Genomic DNA, 14,640 nt, shown 5'->3' with positions numbered 1-14,640 from the left:
GGATTGGGATGTTAATCTATGTGCCTTTATCAACAATTAATTTCATCTGTCATTTTGTTGCCGAGTCACCCAGTTTTGTGAGATCCCTTTGTAACTCTTCGCAGTCTGCTTTGGACTTACTAAACTACTCAATTTAGTTGTCTGCAAATTTTCATCTGCAAATTTTGCCACCTCACTGTTTTTATCCCCTTTTCCAGATCATTTATGAATATGTTGAATAGTACTGGTCCCAGTACAGACCCCTGGGGGACACTACTATTTACCTCTCTCCATTCTGAAAACTAGTCATTTATTTCTACCCTTTCTTTCCTATCTTTTAACCAGTTACCAATCCATGAGAGGACCTTCTCTCTTATCTCATGACAGCTTACTTTGCTTAAGAGCCTTTGATGAGGGACCTTGTGAAGGGGTTTCTGAAAATCTAGGCACACTATATCCACTGGATCACTTTTGTCAACATGATTGTTGACCTCCTGAAAGAATTCTAATAGGTTGGTGAGGCATGATTTCCTCGTGTTGATTCTTCCCCAACAAATCATGTTCATCAATGTGTCTGATAATTCTGTTTTTTACTGTAGTTTCAATCAGTTTGCCAGATACTGAAGTTAGGCATACCCACTTGTAATTGCCGAGATCATCTCTGGAGCCTTTTTAAAAAATTGGCATCACATTAGCTATCCTCCAGTCATCTGGTACAGAAACTGATTTAAATGATAGGTTACATACCACAGTTAGTAGTTCTGAAGAAACTCAAATGTGAAATTGAAGAACTCTTGTGTGAATACCATCTGGCCTTGGTAACTTATTACTGTTTAGTTCTGGGGTGGGCAAACTACGGCCTGCAGGCTGGGTCTGGCCCATCTGCCATTTTAATCCGGCCCTTGAGCTCCCACTGGGGAGCAGGGTCGGGGGCCACTCCATGCGGCTCCCGGAAGCAGTGGCATGGCCTCCCTCTGGCTCCTATGCGTAGGGGCAGCCAAGGGGCTCTGCTCTGTATGCTGCCCCTGCAGCTCCCATTGGCTGGGAGCCACGGCCAATGGGAGCTTCAGGGGCGGTGTCTGCAGATAGGCCAGTGTGCAGAGCCGCCTGGCCGTGTCTCCACATAGGAGCTAGAGAAGGGACATGCCCAGTGCTGCCCAGAGGATTCAGAGGTCATGGGGCAAAGCAATTTCGGGGGCCCCTTCCATAAAAAATGTTGCAATACTGTAGTATATTTCCCCAGGGCCTGGGGCAAATTGCCCCACTTGCCCCCCCTCTGGGTGGCTCTGGACATGCCACTGCTTCCAGGAGCTGCTTGAGGTAAGCGCCGCCCAGACCCTGAGCCTCCCCCGGCACCCCAACCCCCTGCCCCAGCACTGATCCCCCTCCTACCCTCCAACCCCTTGATCTCAGCCTGGAGCACCCTCCTGCACTCCCAATCGGTGCCTGCACCCCTTCCCGCACCCCAACCCCCTGCCCCAGCTCTGATCCCCCCCTCCCACCTTCCAAATCCCTTGGTCCCAGCCTGGAGTACCCTCCTACACCCCAAATTCCTCAGCCCCACCCCAGAGCCTGCACCCCCGCCCAGAGTCCCCTCCCACACCCTGAACTCCTCATTTCTGGCACCACCCCGGATCCGGCACCCCCAACCAGAGCCTGTATCCCAACCCCAATTTTGTGAGCATTCATGGTCCACCCTATGATTTGTATTCCCAGATGTGGCCCTTGGGCCAAAAAGTTTGCCCACCCCAGGTTAGTTTATCAATTTGTTCCAAAAACTCCTGTAATGACACCTCAATCTGGGACCGTTCCTCAGATTTGTCAACTAAAAAGAATGGCTCAGGTTTGGGACTCTCCCTCACATCCTCAGCCATGAAGACTGATGCAAACAATTCATTTAATTTCTCCGCAAAGGCCTTATTGTCCTTAAGTGTTCCTTTAATATCTCAATCGTCCAGTGGCCCCACTGGTTGTTTAGCAGGCTTCCTGCTTCTGATATACTTAAATTTTTTTTTTTTTTTTGCTATTTCTTTTGAGTCTTTGGCTAGCTGTTCTTCAAATTCTTTTTTGGCCTTCCTACTTATATTTTTACACTTCAGTTGCCAGAGTTTATGTTCCTTTCTATTTTCCTCAGTAGGATTTAACTTCCACTTTTTAAAGAGTGCCTTTTTGCCTCTCACTGCTTCTTTTACTTTGTTGTTTAGCCACGATGGCACTTCGTTGGTTCTCTTACTATGTATTTTTAAAATTTTGGGATGTACATTTAATTTGAGTCTCTATTATGGTGTCTTTCAAAAGTTTCCATGCAGTTTAGTAGGATCACATTAGATCAGGAGACCAGTGTCTCACTGGGAAAGGAGGAAGATCTCTGGACTGTGAGAAAATGGAAGAGAGAAGATCTCAGAAAGATCAGAGCAGTCTGCAGGCTAAGGAAGTTACTTGCCCATTTTCATTTGAATTTGAAAATCCCAGCCCCGTGGTTTTAAGAGACATAAATTAAACATTCACACCAGAAGCCTTTTGCAGTACACTCATTTAGTACGATTTAATAGCATATTGGCAAACATATAGGGCCAGATTCTCAACTGGTGCAAACTGGGGGTCTAGCTCCATAAAGATTTGGCTCACACGCTTCAGGAATGCTATTTTTGATGTGAGATTTTCAGTGTGAAATAAGACTAAAAAGGTACTTTTAATACAAATTTGAAGTATTATAAATGATGGAATCTGACACTCTTTAATTTTTATAGCTTTTAGCCATCTTTGGCTATTTTCTAGAGAAACCTGTTATCATGGAGATTTTTAGCCCAAATTACAACATCTTACTGCAAATGTTTGATGAAGAGCTGAACAATTGCAGACAGTTGTATGAAGAGCACATTAGGCAGGTATGTAGCAAAGCAAAAATAAAAGCAATATTTTCGTGGTTTTTGTTAGGTGTAGCCAATGAACTCTTAATTCATAATTGCTTGTATACTCATTTTGTTATATTAATGCTTGCAGGTGGAAGAGGGGAATGAAATAATAAACAAAAATATGCCATTTACTTCAGGAAACCTGAAATGGTCCAAAGCACTTCGAGAACGAATACAGACATTCTGGTCAAACTTCTCATATCTGTCTCACCGGTGAGTGTTCACACTCAGTTATTTATGACTGTAGCATTAACAGCCTTAGAACATGGCATTGCCAATTATTGGTGAAAAAGAGTAATTTGTAAGGGTTGTCCATCTCTCTCCCAGGAATCTACCAAATATGCATTGCTTACATAATATGATTTTTCAGATTTGTACATATTGTCTTAAGGTAAAGAGACTTCATGGCTTTAGCAGTTTACTTCATATTATTTTTTCACTGTAATATCAAGATTTGAGAGATGGAGACATTTTGTTATCAGACTGGAATTGACAAGAACTCAAAACATAACTATTGTAAAAAAAAAAAAATAAAAAAAAATCTGTATTTGTAGATGAAATTTTAATGGCTTCACATAAAATTTTATTATTTATTTTTATTATAGCACTTGAGAGCCCCAGTCATGCACCAGGATCTACTTTTAAAGGAGGCATCTAAATTACACTATAATCTTGTGTGCCATTTTAATGTAAATGTTTTTCTATGTGCATAATCTTTGATGTTAAATCAAAAATAGCATGTATATGAAATGTTGGGCACAGTTTTAGAGACTGTATTGTGGCCCCTTTGCAACTGTGGCACGTTTTAGTTTACTTCCTTGTTTGCGCATTAGAATTGTTGATGTCAATACAAGTTGAGGAACAGTTTTAGGGCCTGAATCTGCAAAATGAACCACACATATAGAACTTTTAGCCAGTGCAGCTCTCTTTGCAGGTTTGGGGCCCTCAGTAGTAAGTGCTGATACACACAGAGTGAACTTCTCTTATGGGTATCCTGTACAACCTCAGAATTGCTTTTTAATCTTTGTAAAAAGTGTTGTCTGATGGGTGAATCACAAACAAAACAAAGCTGAGCACATCTTTGCTTTTGAGACAACACTAATTTGTACTCTGTTTAACCAAAAACTTTATTCTACATGGGTAAAACTTTCAAAAGTGCCTAAATGGGACTTCGGGGTGTTCAGAACCCACACTGGGACTAAGGAACAGACTCTGCCCCACCACACCTGCAGAGCCTACTGCAGCAGGAGCTTTAAAGGGAGCCAGATAGCTCAGAAGGAAGACAGACCAGATAAGAGGGATAGACCTGTCTTGAGAGCTCTCGCGCAACGGCCACAGCAGAAGCCTTTACTGCAAAGAGGGGCCTTAGGAGAGGGTCCAGGGAGGAGACCCAGGAGAGAGGTAGCTGGGAGGTTTCTCTCTTGGGCTAAGGACTGAAAGAAGCATGGGAGATGGAGTCCTGAACTGGGAGCCTGATGGAGTCAGGTGCTAATCAGGGACTGCAGCAGAGTGTGCTAGCCCCCAGGTGGGCAGTTGGGAGGGAAGGGGGACACAATCCGTGACCTTGGCCCAGTATGTAGCTGGGGCTAGCCTGCAAGGAACGAGGCTATCAGCTGAGCTCAGCTGGGCTGAAGATTCTGTTTTTGCTATTTTCTGTTAGATTTTAAGAACTTCGAGGCCTTGTGGGAGGCAAGTGGTAGGAGGTAGACGTGGTGCTGCCTAAATGCTAGGCAGCACTATCGGTAAGCCCAGCCCCTGTGACAGGGCTTAAGTCACTTAGGTTGTTTTAAATTTTTGTATCCTATCTCTTCAGTTCCAATATATACTTCTTAATATGAGGCAACACCATGGATGGAGTGTTCCACTAAGAAAAAATATATGTACTTCAATAGCGAAACAGAAACCAGCACTGTTCTGAGATCAGTGTGGGACAGCCTTTTGGAATTATTGGGAAATAGGTACAACCACTGAGGAAGGCGAAGGAGCATGCCCTCTCCCTTCCACACAGCTTTTTTTATTGTCCTCAGTGAGGCTGTTAGGTCTAATGCATTCTCACTTTTGGTCTCTGTTTAACTTTTTATGTGGTTTGGCTGATGAGACCAGAATTAAGAAAATATTTAGAAACAGAGGACATTCTCTAAATTTTTACAATGTCAGAGGTGAGATTTTTGCATCTAAATTTATTTGGCAATGTTATTGTTAATGAATAAAATGGACTGAGTGATTTGTTTCTCTCCCAGAATCCTGGAAGGTCCTGAGATGGCTTTAGTTTATCAGAAATATATAGAGATGTTGACTTTAATTGACCAGTATGAAGAGCAGATCTACTGTGAATGGAAATCTCAGGTGGATGAAGTTTGTCAATTTAATTTAGATCAACCACTAATTAAACGCAATCCTGAAAATGGTCTCCTAAGTGTGAATTTTGACTCTAAGGTACGATATAAAGCATTACAGTTAAATGTGTGTTGTCCAGTGCTCTTTCCCCGTGAATTAGAAGTGTTGACAGAAATATAAATCAGGAATATTCCTAAAGTGAAATTAATATTTCAGTATATGATTAAATCATAATGCTTGGGGAAAGTGCCTTTGTTTTATGCTACAGTTCCTATGATTGTTTATATTATTGTCTTAGATTTTCAGTTGGAAAATACGGTTGCCCTGTGCCAGCACTGGAGAGAATTTTCACCTTCAGAAATAAAGAAGGTGGTTGTAGTATTGAATGCTTTCTCTAGAGACAGCTGGAGGATAATAATAATAGTTGGCAGTTACCGTACAGTATATAGCACTTTTAGATTGCTAAACCCTGCCCGACCTCACCCTCACTCTCCTGGATCTAATTGAAAGAGGATCTATTCTATAGAGGTTCTTAAAACATGCTCAGCACCCGTAGTATCTGAGCACCTTACTATTTGAGGTTACACATAGAATTAAACAAAAACCACATCTTCTGAAAGGAGACTTAAAAACAAAATAATACTGCTTTGTTTCTTATAGCTAGTGGCTTTGTTGAGAGAGGTGACATATCTCCTGATGTTGAATCGATCTGATATTCCAGATTCTGCGTTAGCAATATATGAGAAAAGGAAAATTTTTGCTAAGGTTTGTGTTTTCAGGAAGTATGAAATATATCCTTTTTATTGCAAAATTTTTGGGTGTGTGTCAGTGGGGGTGTGTGTGTGTGTCTGCTCTACTTATTCTTCTGTACAATATCATTGAAATATGCCTTTCTCTTCATAATCTGGGGTTTTGTGTGGAGAACTCTGCAGGAGACCAAATAGATCCTGCAACTGGAAGGAAGGTAATGGGGTTGTAGCACAGTTTGGAATAGTGGCTATAGCATCCACACAGGCAGACCCAGTTCAGGCTGGCAGATCCACTTTAACTGCATAGTTAAAGTGTGGATCTAATAGCTCCTTGACTCATCCAGCTCCATGGTCCCGCATAACCCATTTCATGCTGGCCTATTTGGGGCCAGAATGGTTCTCCTTTCTAGTGCACAGGGGTATGGTGGCCCTGCTGAATAGCTGCTTTGCCAACATAAAGAGCCATGTAGGTATTCAAATGGCACTGGGGGCCCTACTTTAGAGGAATTTCACCCTATGAATGTCTTTTTACACCAACAGTATATTGGAAACCTTGAACTCATTGTTCAGTGGTACAACAAACTTAAACAAACTGTTCTGGAGGTTGAATATCCTCTGATTGAAATTGAGCTGAGAGCCATTGATGATCAGTTAAGAGAAGCAGAAGAAGTGTTCACGTGGCAGAAAGAGAATTGCTGGAGATATATTGAACAAGTGAAAGCTACAGTGTATGACTTGGAGCAGAGAGTTCAACAGTCAAAGGAGAATATTAAAACAATTCAGCAGATTATGAATGCATGGGCAGAACACACACTCTTAGCCAGGAAAGATAATAGGAAAGATGCTTTGTTAAGTCTGGAGGATAAAGAAGATAGACTTGCTAAGAAATACAAGTTACTAAAAGAGGATGGCTACAGGATTCATCAGCTTGCTGAGGTAATTTCTGCAATAATCATACATAGTTTTTACATGATCTAATCTTTTTCTAAAAAGCATATTTTGATTATTATTATTAATTATTCATAACCACACTTGTATTAGTATCCTGCAAAGAATGTGTTAAATTAAGGATAAGTGGGGTATATCTAGAGTAGCAAGAAAGGGGTTATATATTCTATAATCTGCAAATTGTTAGCATTCAGTTAAATTAACTGATGTATACTTGGACTGTTCAAGTATTGAAATAGTTATACAAATTATATAATAGTCCCTTTTAAAATTAACACATTTAAAGACAAATAGGGACAAGATGGAAACATAATCTTGATACTGACTGAAATTAGCATTGCTTTTTATCTCATTAGATGAGGAATTACTGTCTAGATTGAATTACGGCACAGCCATTGTCTGTTTTGTTACCCTGGGGTGCCCTGTGATAAATTTTTCCTTTGACCTCTACAGGTAAAATCACCTTTGCAACTGGAGCTATACTGTAGTCTATCTTTCAGAGGGCATATTTATAAAATAATTTCTTTCTAAATTTTAAGATTACATGAGTTACGTGCTTAATGAAAAATGCTTCGTGTTTTATTTCCCTGTTATTTATGAAAGCTAAATAAAATGTAAGAACCCCCCCACAAAAATTCCTCAAACATCAGCTGCTGTGCCTCACAACTACCAATAATTTGCAAGAAAGTAATTCTGTATCGAAGTACTGACATGAAAAAAGATTTCCCACCCCAATTCCTTGCATGCCTCGCCCCCTTTTTTGCTCACTTCCTTGAAAATTTTCTGCTTGTCTGTTTTCTGGCACAAATTGTATGTCAGATGAAAGAGAAAATAGACGTTAAATATTTTTTCTTTATCCAATAACTTTTTCTTTTTATGCCATTACTTTGACATCATCTTCTGGTCCATGTGCTAATCTCTGTTTATTGATAGTGGCAAGTAAAGAGTTTGTTTTTATTTAAGAACTAGATCAGATGAGGATTTTTATCTTTTTGAAAAATATTATGTGTAGATAAACCTAATAAGGGCTTACACTGGAGTGCAGAACAAGCAGTAATGTGCTGTAGTAGTGTGCAATGATATTCTTTCAACATGGTGATGCTCCATTGAAATCACAATGTAACATCATAATTCAGGCCCTGAACTGCAATCTGATACATACAGGAACCCTGTCCCTGCACAGAGTTCCACTAACATCAAGGGGCTGCAAACAGGTGCAAGGTCCAACCAGGCAGATCAGATTTTAGGATCAGGGCCATATCTGTTACAATGGGTTTCACTGGAATCTTATTTTGTCCTAGATACTTACCACATAAAATGGTATTGAAGCAGTTAAATATGTTGAATGATGAATCATTTGCACTAGATAATTGTATAATTAAAACATTTTGTAACTTGTTTTTTCTTTCCCAGGAAAACTTAAAGCTCTTCAAAGCAGATTTTTCCTCAGACTCTTGGAAGATTTATATAGAGTACATTGATGACATTATAGTTGATGGTTTCTTTAATACAATAATGCACAATTTAGACTTCTTCTTGAAGAACACAGAGAAAGGTTTGAAGCCTGCTCCATTTTTTCAGGCACAAATGATCCTTAGCGCATCAGAGATCGAATTTAAACCTTCACTTGATAAAGAGGCTGGAGATGGCTTTTATGACCTAGTAGAAGAACTTTTGAGCAATGTTTTCAAAATGTCTGCCCAGGTGAAAAGAGTAGCAGCACACTTGGAAGTAGAAAATTACCAGGTATTTTATACTTTCTCCATATACATGGGAGTAATAAATCTAATTTAATTTAAAATAAATGTGGATTGCAAAAAATTTGAGCTCCACAATTAATGCATCATTGTGAGGGAGGGACCACAAGCCTCAAAGCTGGGCCCACAGGCAGCGCTCAGGTCACGACCGCTACTCAGCCCCTAGGTATCTGAGTAACTATGGAAAGGTCCAGGGAAGGGCTAGCTTGCAGAGGCCCCTGCCCTCAAAGCTCCCAATCTGGGGAAACATCTAGCTCCCCAATTGGCTAAGGTGTAGTATATAAACCAGGAAGTTGTCCAAGCAATTGGAGGAATTCTTGGCTGGCTGAGACTACGGCCCCCTTCTGCTTACCTGACTCCTGACCCCTGCATTCCTGCCTGTTCCCAGTTCCTGCTTCCCCTCCTGCTCCTGGTTCCTGTCTTCCCATCCAGACTCCTGTTTACTTCTAGTTCCTGCTGTCCTGCCCTACCCCAGACACCTGCCTTACTCTGATGCTGTCTCCAGCTCTGACCCCTGGCCTTGCACCTGATTCTGTCTCCAGCTCTGATCTTTGGTTTGGTATCTGATCCTATCTTTGGCTTTGACCTTCTGCTCCAACCGTTAAGCTTGATTGGCCACACCCTGGTCACTGCAATAATGTGCAAATAGCATCAGATTGTAAATACTAGGTCTTGTAAAAATCAATGGATCTCAGAATACAAACATCAGTGTAACCTCTATGGATTTCAATGAAGTTACTCCTGATTTTTACCCATGTCAGTTGGAAGAGAATCTAGCCCTATATGTCTGTTTTCTATGATATATTAAAAATAAAAAATTGCACACTAGAAAAAAGTTGTCCCTTTAAACAGATTTAAACAAAATATGGAAAAAGAGTTACCTGAAATGTATATTTAAAAATTTGCATGATATTTTTAATAAAACTTATCTTTTTGTTCTTGGTGTGAGATTCAATCTTCCTTGTATGTCCTTCTCAGCCCTGAAGGTCCACAAAGTGACCTTTTCGGTAACCAAAGCTTAATTAGTTGTGGATATGAGAAGGGCAACATCCTCTACCTGGAGATTTGAATTATATTAATTCCCTGAGATGTTCAGCCTCAACTAGCTTGCTGAAGATCTCTCCTCCTCTTTTGAAATGACTGTTTGTGTCAGTACTGTATATGGCATTGTATCCGGAAGTATAGAGAGCTGCCCAGATTGTTTATGGAATCACTGAAATGTAGGGCTGGAAGGAACCTTAAACGTTCAGTCCACTGCACTAAGGCTGGATAAACTATACTTAGACAATCCCTGACAGATGTAGCTTTGCAGTTTTTGGTGGCAGTGGTGATGGGGATTCCTGAGTTTTGCAGCAAGTGTAAAACTAGTTAATGATTTATGTATTAATATTAACCCAATACTTAATATAGTTAGCTTACAGCTGTAAAATAACTACTTCTCATTTCATACCTAGAGCGATATGGACAACATGTTAGATCTATCTGAGATCAGGCAGGAGATTATGGACAGAGTGGCAGATGTTATCAGGAAAGCCCTGGACTACAGAAATTCTCTGGACACCTACGCTTATCTCTGGGTCGATGACCGGGCTGAGTTTATGAAGCAGTTTCTGCTGTATGGTCATGTTTTAACTTCCGAAGAGAGAGAAGCTCATGCCGATGAGGGAGTGCCTGAACAGCCGCCTACTACTGAGCAGTTTAAACAACAGGTAAGCAAGCAAATAGTCATTTGCAGCTTTAACTTACTCAAATATAAAGTGAGACACGGTAGATGAGGTAATCTTTTATTGGCCCAGTGTCTATTGGTGGAAGGGACAGGCTTCTGAGCTCCACAGCGTTTTTCAGGGTTGGGGAAGGATATCCGTGTCTGAACTAAATACAAGTTGGGACAGATGAAGCATATGGGGTAAGGCATCTTGTAAGAGGCCACTTGAAATGGAGTGGGTAATAAGGGTTAGATTGCTATGCAGAAGGGTTTTGAAGTGGGCTGCTAAGGGTTAGCAGGCAGTTAGCTGTGTTACAAATTGTTGTAGTGAGTTTAAAACCGGTGTCTCTGAGTCCATAATTTTTAGTGTCTGGCTGCATTATCAATTTAAGTTCCCAGGCTCACCATTTCAAGGTGTTGTTGTGCAGGTTTCCTTTGCATATGAGTATTGAAAGATCAGATGTGGAGTGATTGTTTTGTGAAAAGTGTTCACCCAAAGCTGACATGATGTTTTTGGCTTTATCATTTTTCCGTGTGAGTTTATTCGAGAGCGTAGTGATTGTCTGGCCTCACCCACATAGTTATTGGAGCATTTGATGCACTGGATGAGGTATATTACATGTTGTAGGCACATGTAGGACTCTTGAAAAGATGTGTTGTGGGGGGGGGGGGGGTGTTTATCATTGTAGCAGTGGAGATATGTCTGCAAGTTTTGCATCAGTTGTTCTGGCAGGATCTGGTGCTGCTCTGAGCTGGTGTGTCCTGGTCTGTGGGGAGCTTGCTCCTGATGATGAGTTTGGTGAGATTGCAGGGGGTGTTTGAAGGCCAGAAGAGGGAGTTTTGGAAAGGTTTTTTCAGGATGTGGTCCCCATTAAGAATGGGTTATAATTATTTGATATGTTTGTGTATGTAATATAATCTTTTATCTGCTGTAGATTGACATCTGTGAGAATCTTTACATTCAGATGAGCAAGTTTGAAGACTTCAGAACATTTGAAAGCTGGTTTAAGGTGGATGTGAAACCTTTCAGAATGAGTTTGTTAAACATTATTAAGAAATGGAGCTGGATGTTCAAGGAACATCTTTTGAGATTTGTCATTGACAGGTAAAAGTGCACCCTATTTTCAGAATAATTCTAACTTGCTGTTTTCTTCTTAATAGTCATTAATATCTATTAAATAATGTAATATTTCAGCAAACTGAATTTTGCTCTGATTTACAGTGTGTGCAACCTTATTACCTTAAACTTGTTTGTTTATCATAGGATCATAGAATATCAGGGTTGGAAGGGACCTCGGGAGGTCATCTAGTTTAACCCCCTGCTCAAAGCAGGACCAATCCCCAACTAAATCATCCCAGCCAGGGTTTTGTCAAGCCTGACCTTGAAAACCTCAAAGGAAGGAGATTCCACCACCTCCCTAGGTAACCCATTCCAGTGCTTCACCACCCTCCTAGTGAAAAAGTTTTTCCGACATCCAACCTAAACCTCCTCCCCCACTGCAACTTGAGACCATTACTCCTCGTTCTGTCATCTGCTACTAGTGAGAACAGTCTAGATCCATCCTCTTTGGAACCACCTTTCAGGTAGTTGAAAGCAGCTATCAAATCCCGCCCCCCCATTCTTCTCTTCTGCAGATTAAACAATCCCAGTTCCCTCAGCCTCTCCTCATAAATCATGTGCTCCAGCCTCCTAATCATTTTTGTTGCCCTCCACTGGACTCTCTTTCCAATTTTTCCACATCCTTCTTGTAGTGTGGGGCCCAAAACTGGACACACTATTCCAGATGAGGACTCACCAATGTCGAATAGAGGGGAATGATCATGTCCCTCCATCTGCTGGCAATGCCCCTATTTATACAGCCCAAAATGCCATTAGCCTTCGTGGCAACAAGGACACACTGTTGACTCGTATCCAGCTTCTCATCCACTGTAACCCCTAGGTCCTTTTCTGCAGAACTGCTGCCTAGCCACTCTGTCCCTAGTCTGTAGCAGTGCATGGGATTCTTCCGTCCTAAGTGCAGGACTCTGCACTTGTCCTTGTTGAACCTCATCAGATTTCTTTTGGCCCAATCCTCTAATTTGTCTAGGTCCCTCTGTATCCTGTCCCTATCCTCCAGCGTATCTACTGCTCCTCCCAGTTTGACAGACTGTACATCCAGGCAGAATTTGTGCTGCTAATATGCAATCTTAAAGATGAATGTGTTTAAAATATTTGTGTATAATGGGATAGACTTTTAACAGTGCTTTTTAATTAGGTGTAAACGACCTGACTTTCAAAATTGCTGAGCACTGGCAAATCTCATTGCTGTCAATCTAAGCTGCAGGTGCTCAGCACCTTTAAAAGTCAGGCCAAAACTGTTTTAAGATATTCTGAATGAAAAAGGTAGGTAACCATAATGGAAATTAATTTTAAAGATCATTGTACATTGGATCACATTCATTTAAAAAATGGTTTTCAGAGTTGAAATCTTATTTTCTTCTCTTTTGATAGTCTGACTGACTTAGAAGAGTTCATAAAAGTGACGGATGCTGGACTCCAAAAAGAAGTGAATGAAAGAGATTATAATGGACTAGTAGAAATCATGGGGCATCTCCTGGCTGTAAGAGACAGACAGGCATCTACTGATGAGCTCTTTGAACCTCTAAAAGAGACTATTACACTGTTGGAAAGCTATGGACAGAAGATGTCAGACCAAGTTTATGTTCAGTTAGAGGTATTGTAAGATTAAAAATAAAAAAGAACACTCCATACTTATGTATGTATATGGCCCCTCACCATTCTATCTGAGCATTTCACAATCATGTAGAAATTTATAATAGCAGTCACTTTCTTCCCAGCCATAGAAAAAGTAGCTCTTATAAAAAATTTTAAATATATTTGTTTTCTTTGTATGTGAAGACCTTATTGAGGGGAAAACCAAGTCAGAGAACTGTTTGCAATTTAGTTCTGAACAGGATGGGGACCGTAGTCTATTTTTGCCACCTCACACTGTGAGTTCCATAGACTAGGTCCAGCTCCTGTGAAAGTTCTGTCCCCTGCACTTGCAAGCCGCCCCGTAGGAGCGGACTTTTCATGGTTCCAGTGAAATATGGCTATTATGATCACGTATGGAGAAGGAACTTCTCAGGCACCTACGGCCAATCCCATGAAAGACTTGGAATATCAGGACAGAAACCTTGCACTGAACTGTGGACTCTGTGGGGAGTCAGTGGAGTGATGAGCTCATAATGGTCTGTGTTGCTAAGCAGGTTATTGCATTTTGTACCATTTGAAACTTTTTCAAGTTGTGTGGCTTTGAGGACCATCAAGATTCAAGGTTACATATGCATGGGTAGCTGTAGCAAGGTCTGAGGCTGCTAGCATGAGGTGCAATCTTCTGACCAATTGCTGAAATTGGTGCTTTTTGCCACCATGTTAATTTGGGCATCCAATAGCATTGAGGAGTATAAAAAGACTCCAAGACTGCAAACTAGGGCAGATGCCTTCACTATAATATTTCTATTATTGAGGGCAAGTTTTCCAAAGAGCTTCCTTCTTCCTACCAACATCTCAGTCTTGCCTAGAAAACTTTGAATTTGAATTTGGGGATGGGGAGGTTGGGACAAAAAGGAATTTGCATAAAATATTTTAAATTTCTTATCTCCATGCAAAAACAGCATTTCATGCACAAAATTCTGAGTTCTAAAATGGTCTAGAACAACGTGAACTTTTTTTGGAAAGAGAGGTTACTTTTGTAAAGGTTTATAGTGAAATCAGCAGCTAATACATAGGCAATACACATCCTGTTTTCCAAAACTCAATTTGGCTTGTCACATTTATTTTTACTTGCATTTATGAAATGCAGTAGGGGGACCCCTTTGTTACTAGTGAGTTCTTAGCACCCATGACTCATCTTGGGGTGCATATCCCCTCTGTCTACCTATTGGGGAATCGGGAATTCATCTAGAAAGCATTCCAAACACTTATCAGTAACAAACTCTCAACTTTATCAACAATGTCACTGTGTCTATTCTTGGGGGAATTCTACATCGCTGTATGTGCACAGAATTCATGTCCCCTGCAGATTTCTTTGCTTCCCTGCAGAAAAATTACTCCTTGCCGTTTCCCTTTGCTTCCCCATCAGAACAGTCACATGCCCCTCCCCAGCAGCACAGGCAGGTTGGTTCGGGCACCTGGAGCAGCCAGTAGAGATGTAAATCAGTGTCTGAGGTTGGGGGGCTGTGCAGGGGTGTGAGTGTGTGTGTGTGTG

General features: G+C 41.0%; 1 protein-coding gene across 1 annotated transcript in view; it reads left to right on the top strand.

Moving 5' to 3' along the window:
- Positions 1-14,640, top strand: part of DNAH11 (dynein axonemal heavy chain 11) — a 291,551-nt gene that overhangs the window by 49,984 nt on the left and 226,927 nt on the right. The window contains exons 10-18 of the mRNA XM_073333745.2: positions 2,730-2,867; positions 2,983-3,107; positions 5,135-5,330; positions 5,892-5,996; positions 6,521-6,916; positions 8,342-8,674; positions 10,140-10,394; positions 11,326-11,495; positions 12,882-13,104. Of these exons, the coding sequence (XP_073189846.2) occupies positions 2,730-2,867; positions 2,983-3,107; positions 5,135-5,330; positions 5,892-5,996; positions 6,521-6,916; positions 8,342-8,674; positions 10,140-10,394; positions 11,326-11,495; positions 12,882-13,104 (1,941 nt within the window). The remainder of the gene's footprint in view (positions 1-2,729; positions 2,868-2,982; positions 3,108-5,134; positions 5,331-5,891; positions 5,997-6,520; positions 6,917-8,341; positions 8,675-10,139; positions 10,395-11,325; positions 11,496-12,881; positions 13,105-14,640) is intronic.

This window comes from Lepidochelys kempii, chromosome 2 (assembly GCF_965140285.1).
Source record: "Lepidochelys kempii isolate rLepKem1 chromosome 2, rLepKem1.hap1, whole genome shotgun sequence".
Classification (NCBI taxonomy): domain Eukaryota; kingdom Metazoa; phylum Chordata; order Testudines; family Cheloniidae; genus Lepidochelys; species Lepidochelys kempii.
This window is presented reverse-complemented; position numbering and strand designations above follow the sequence as displayed.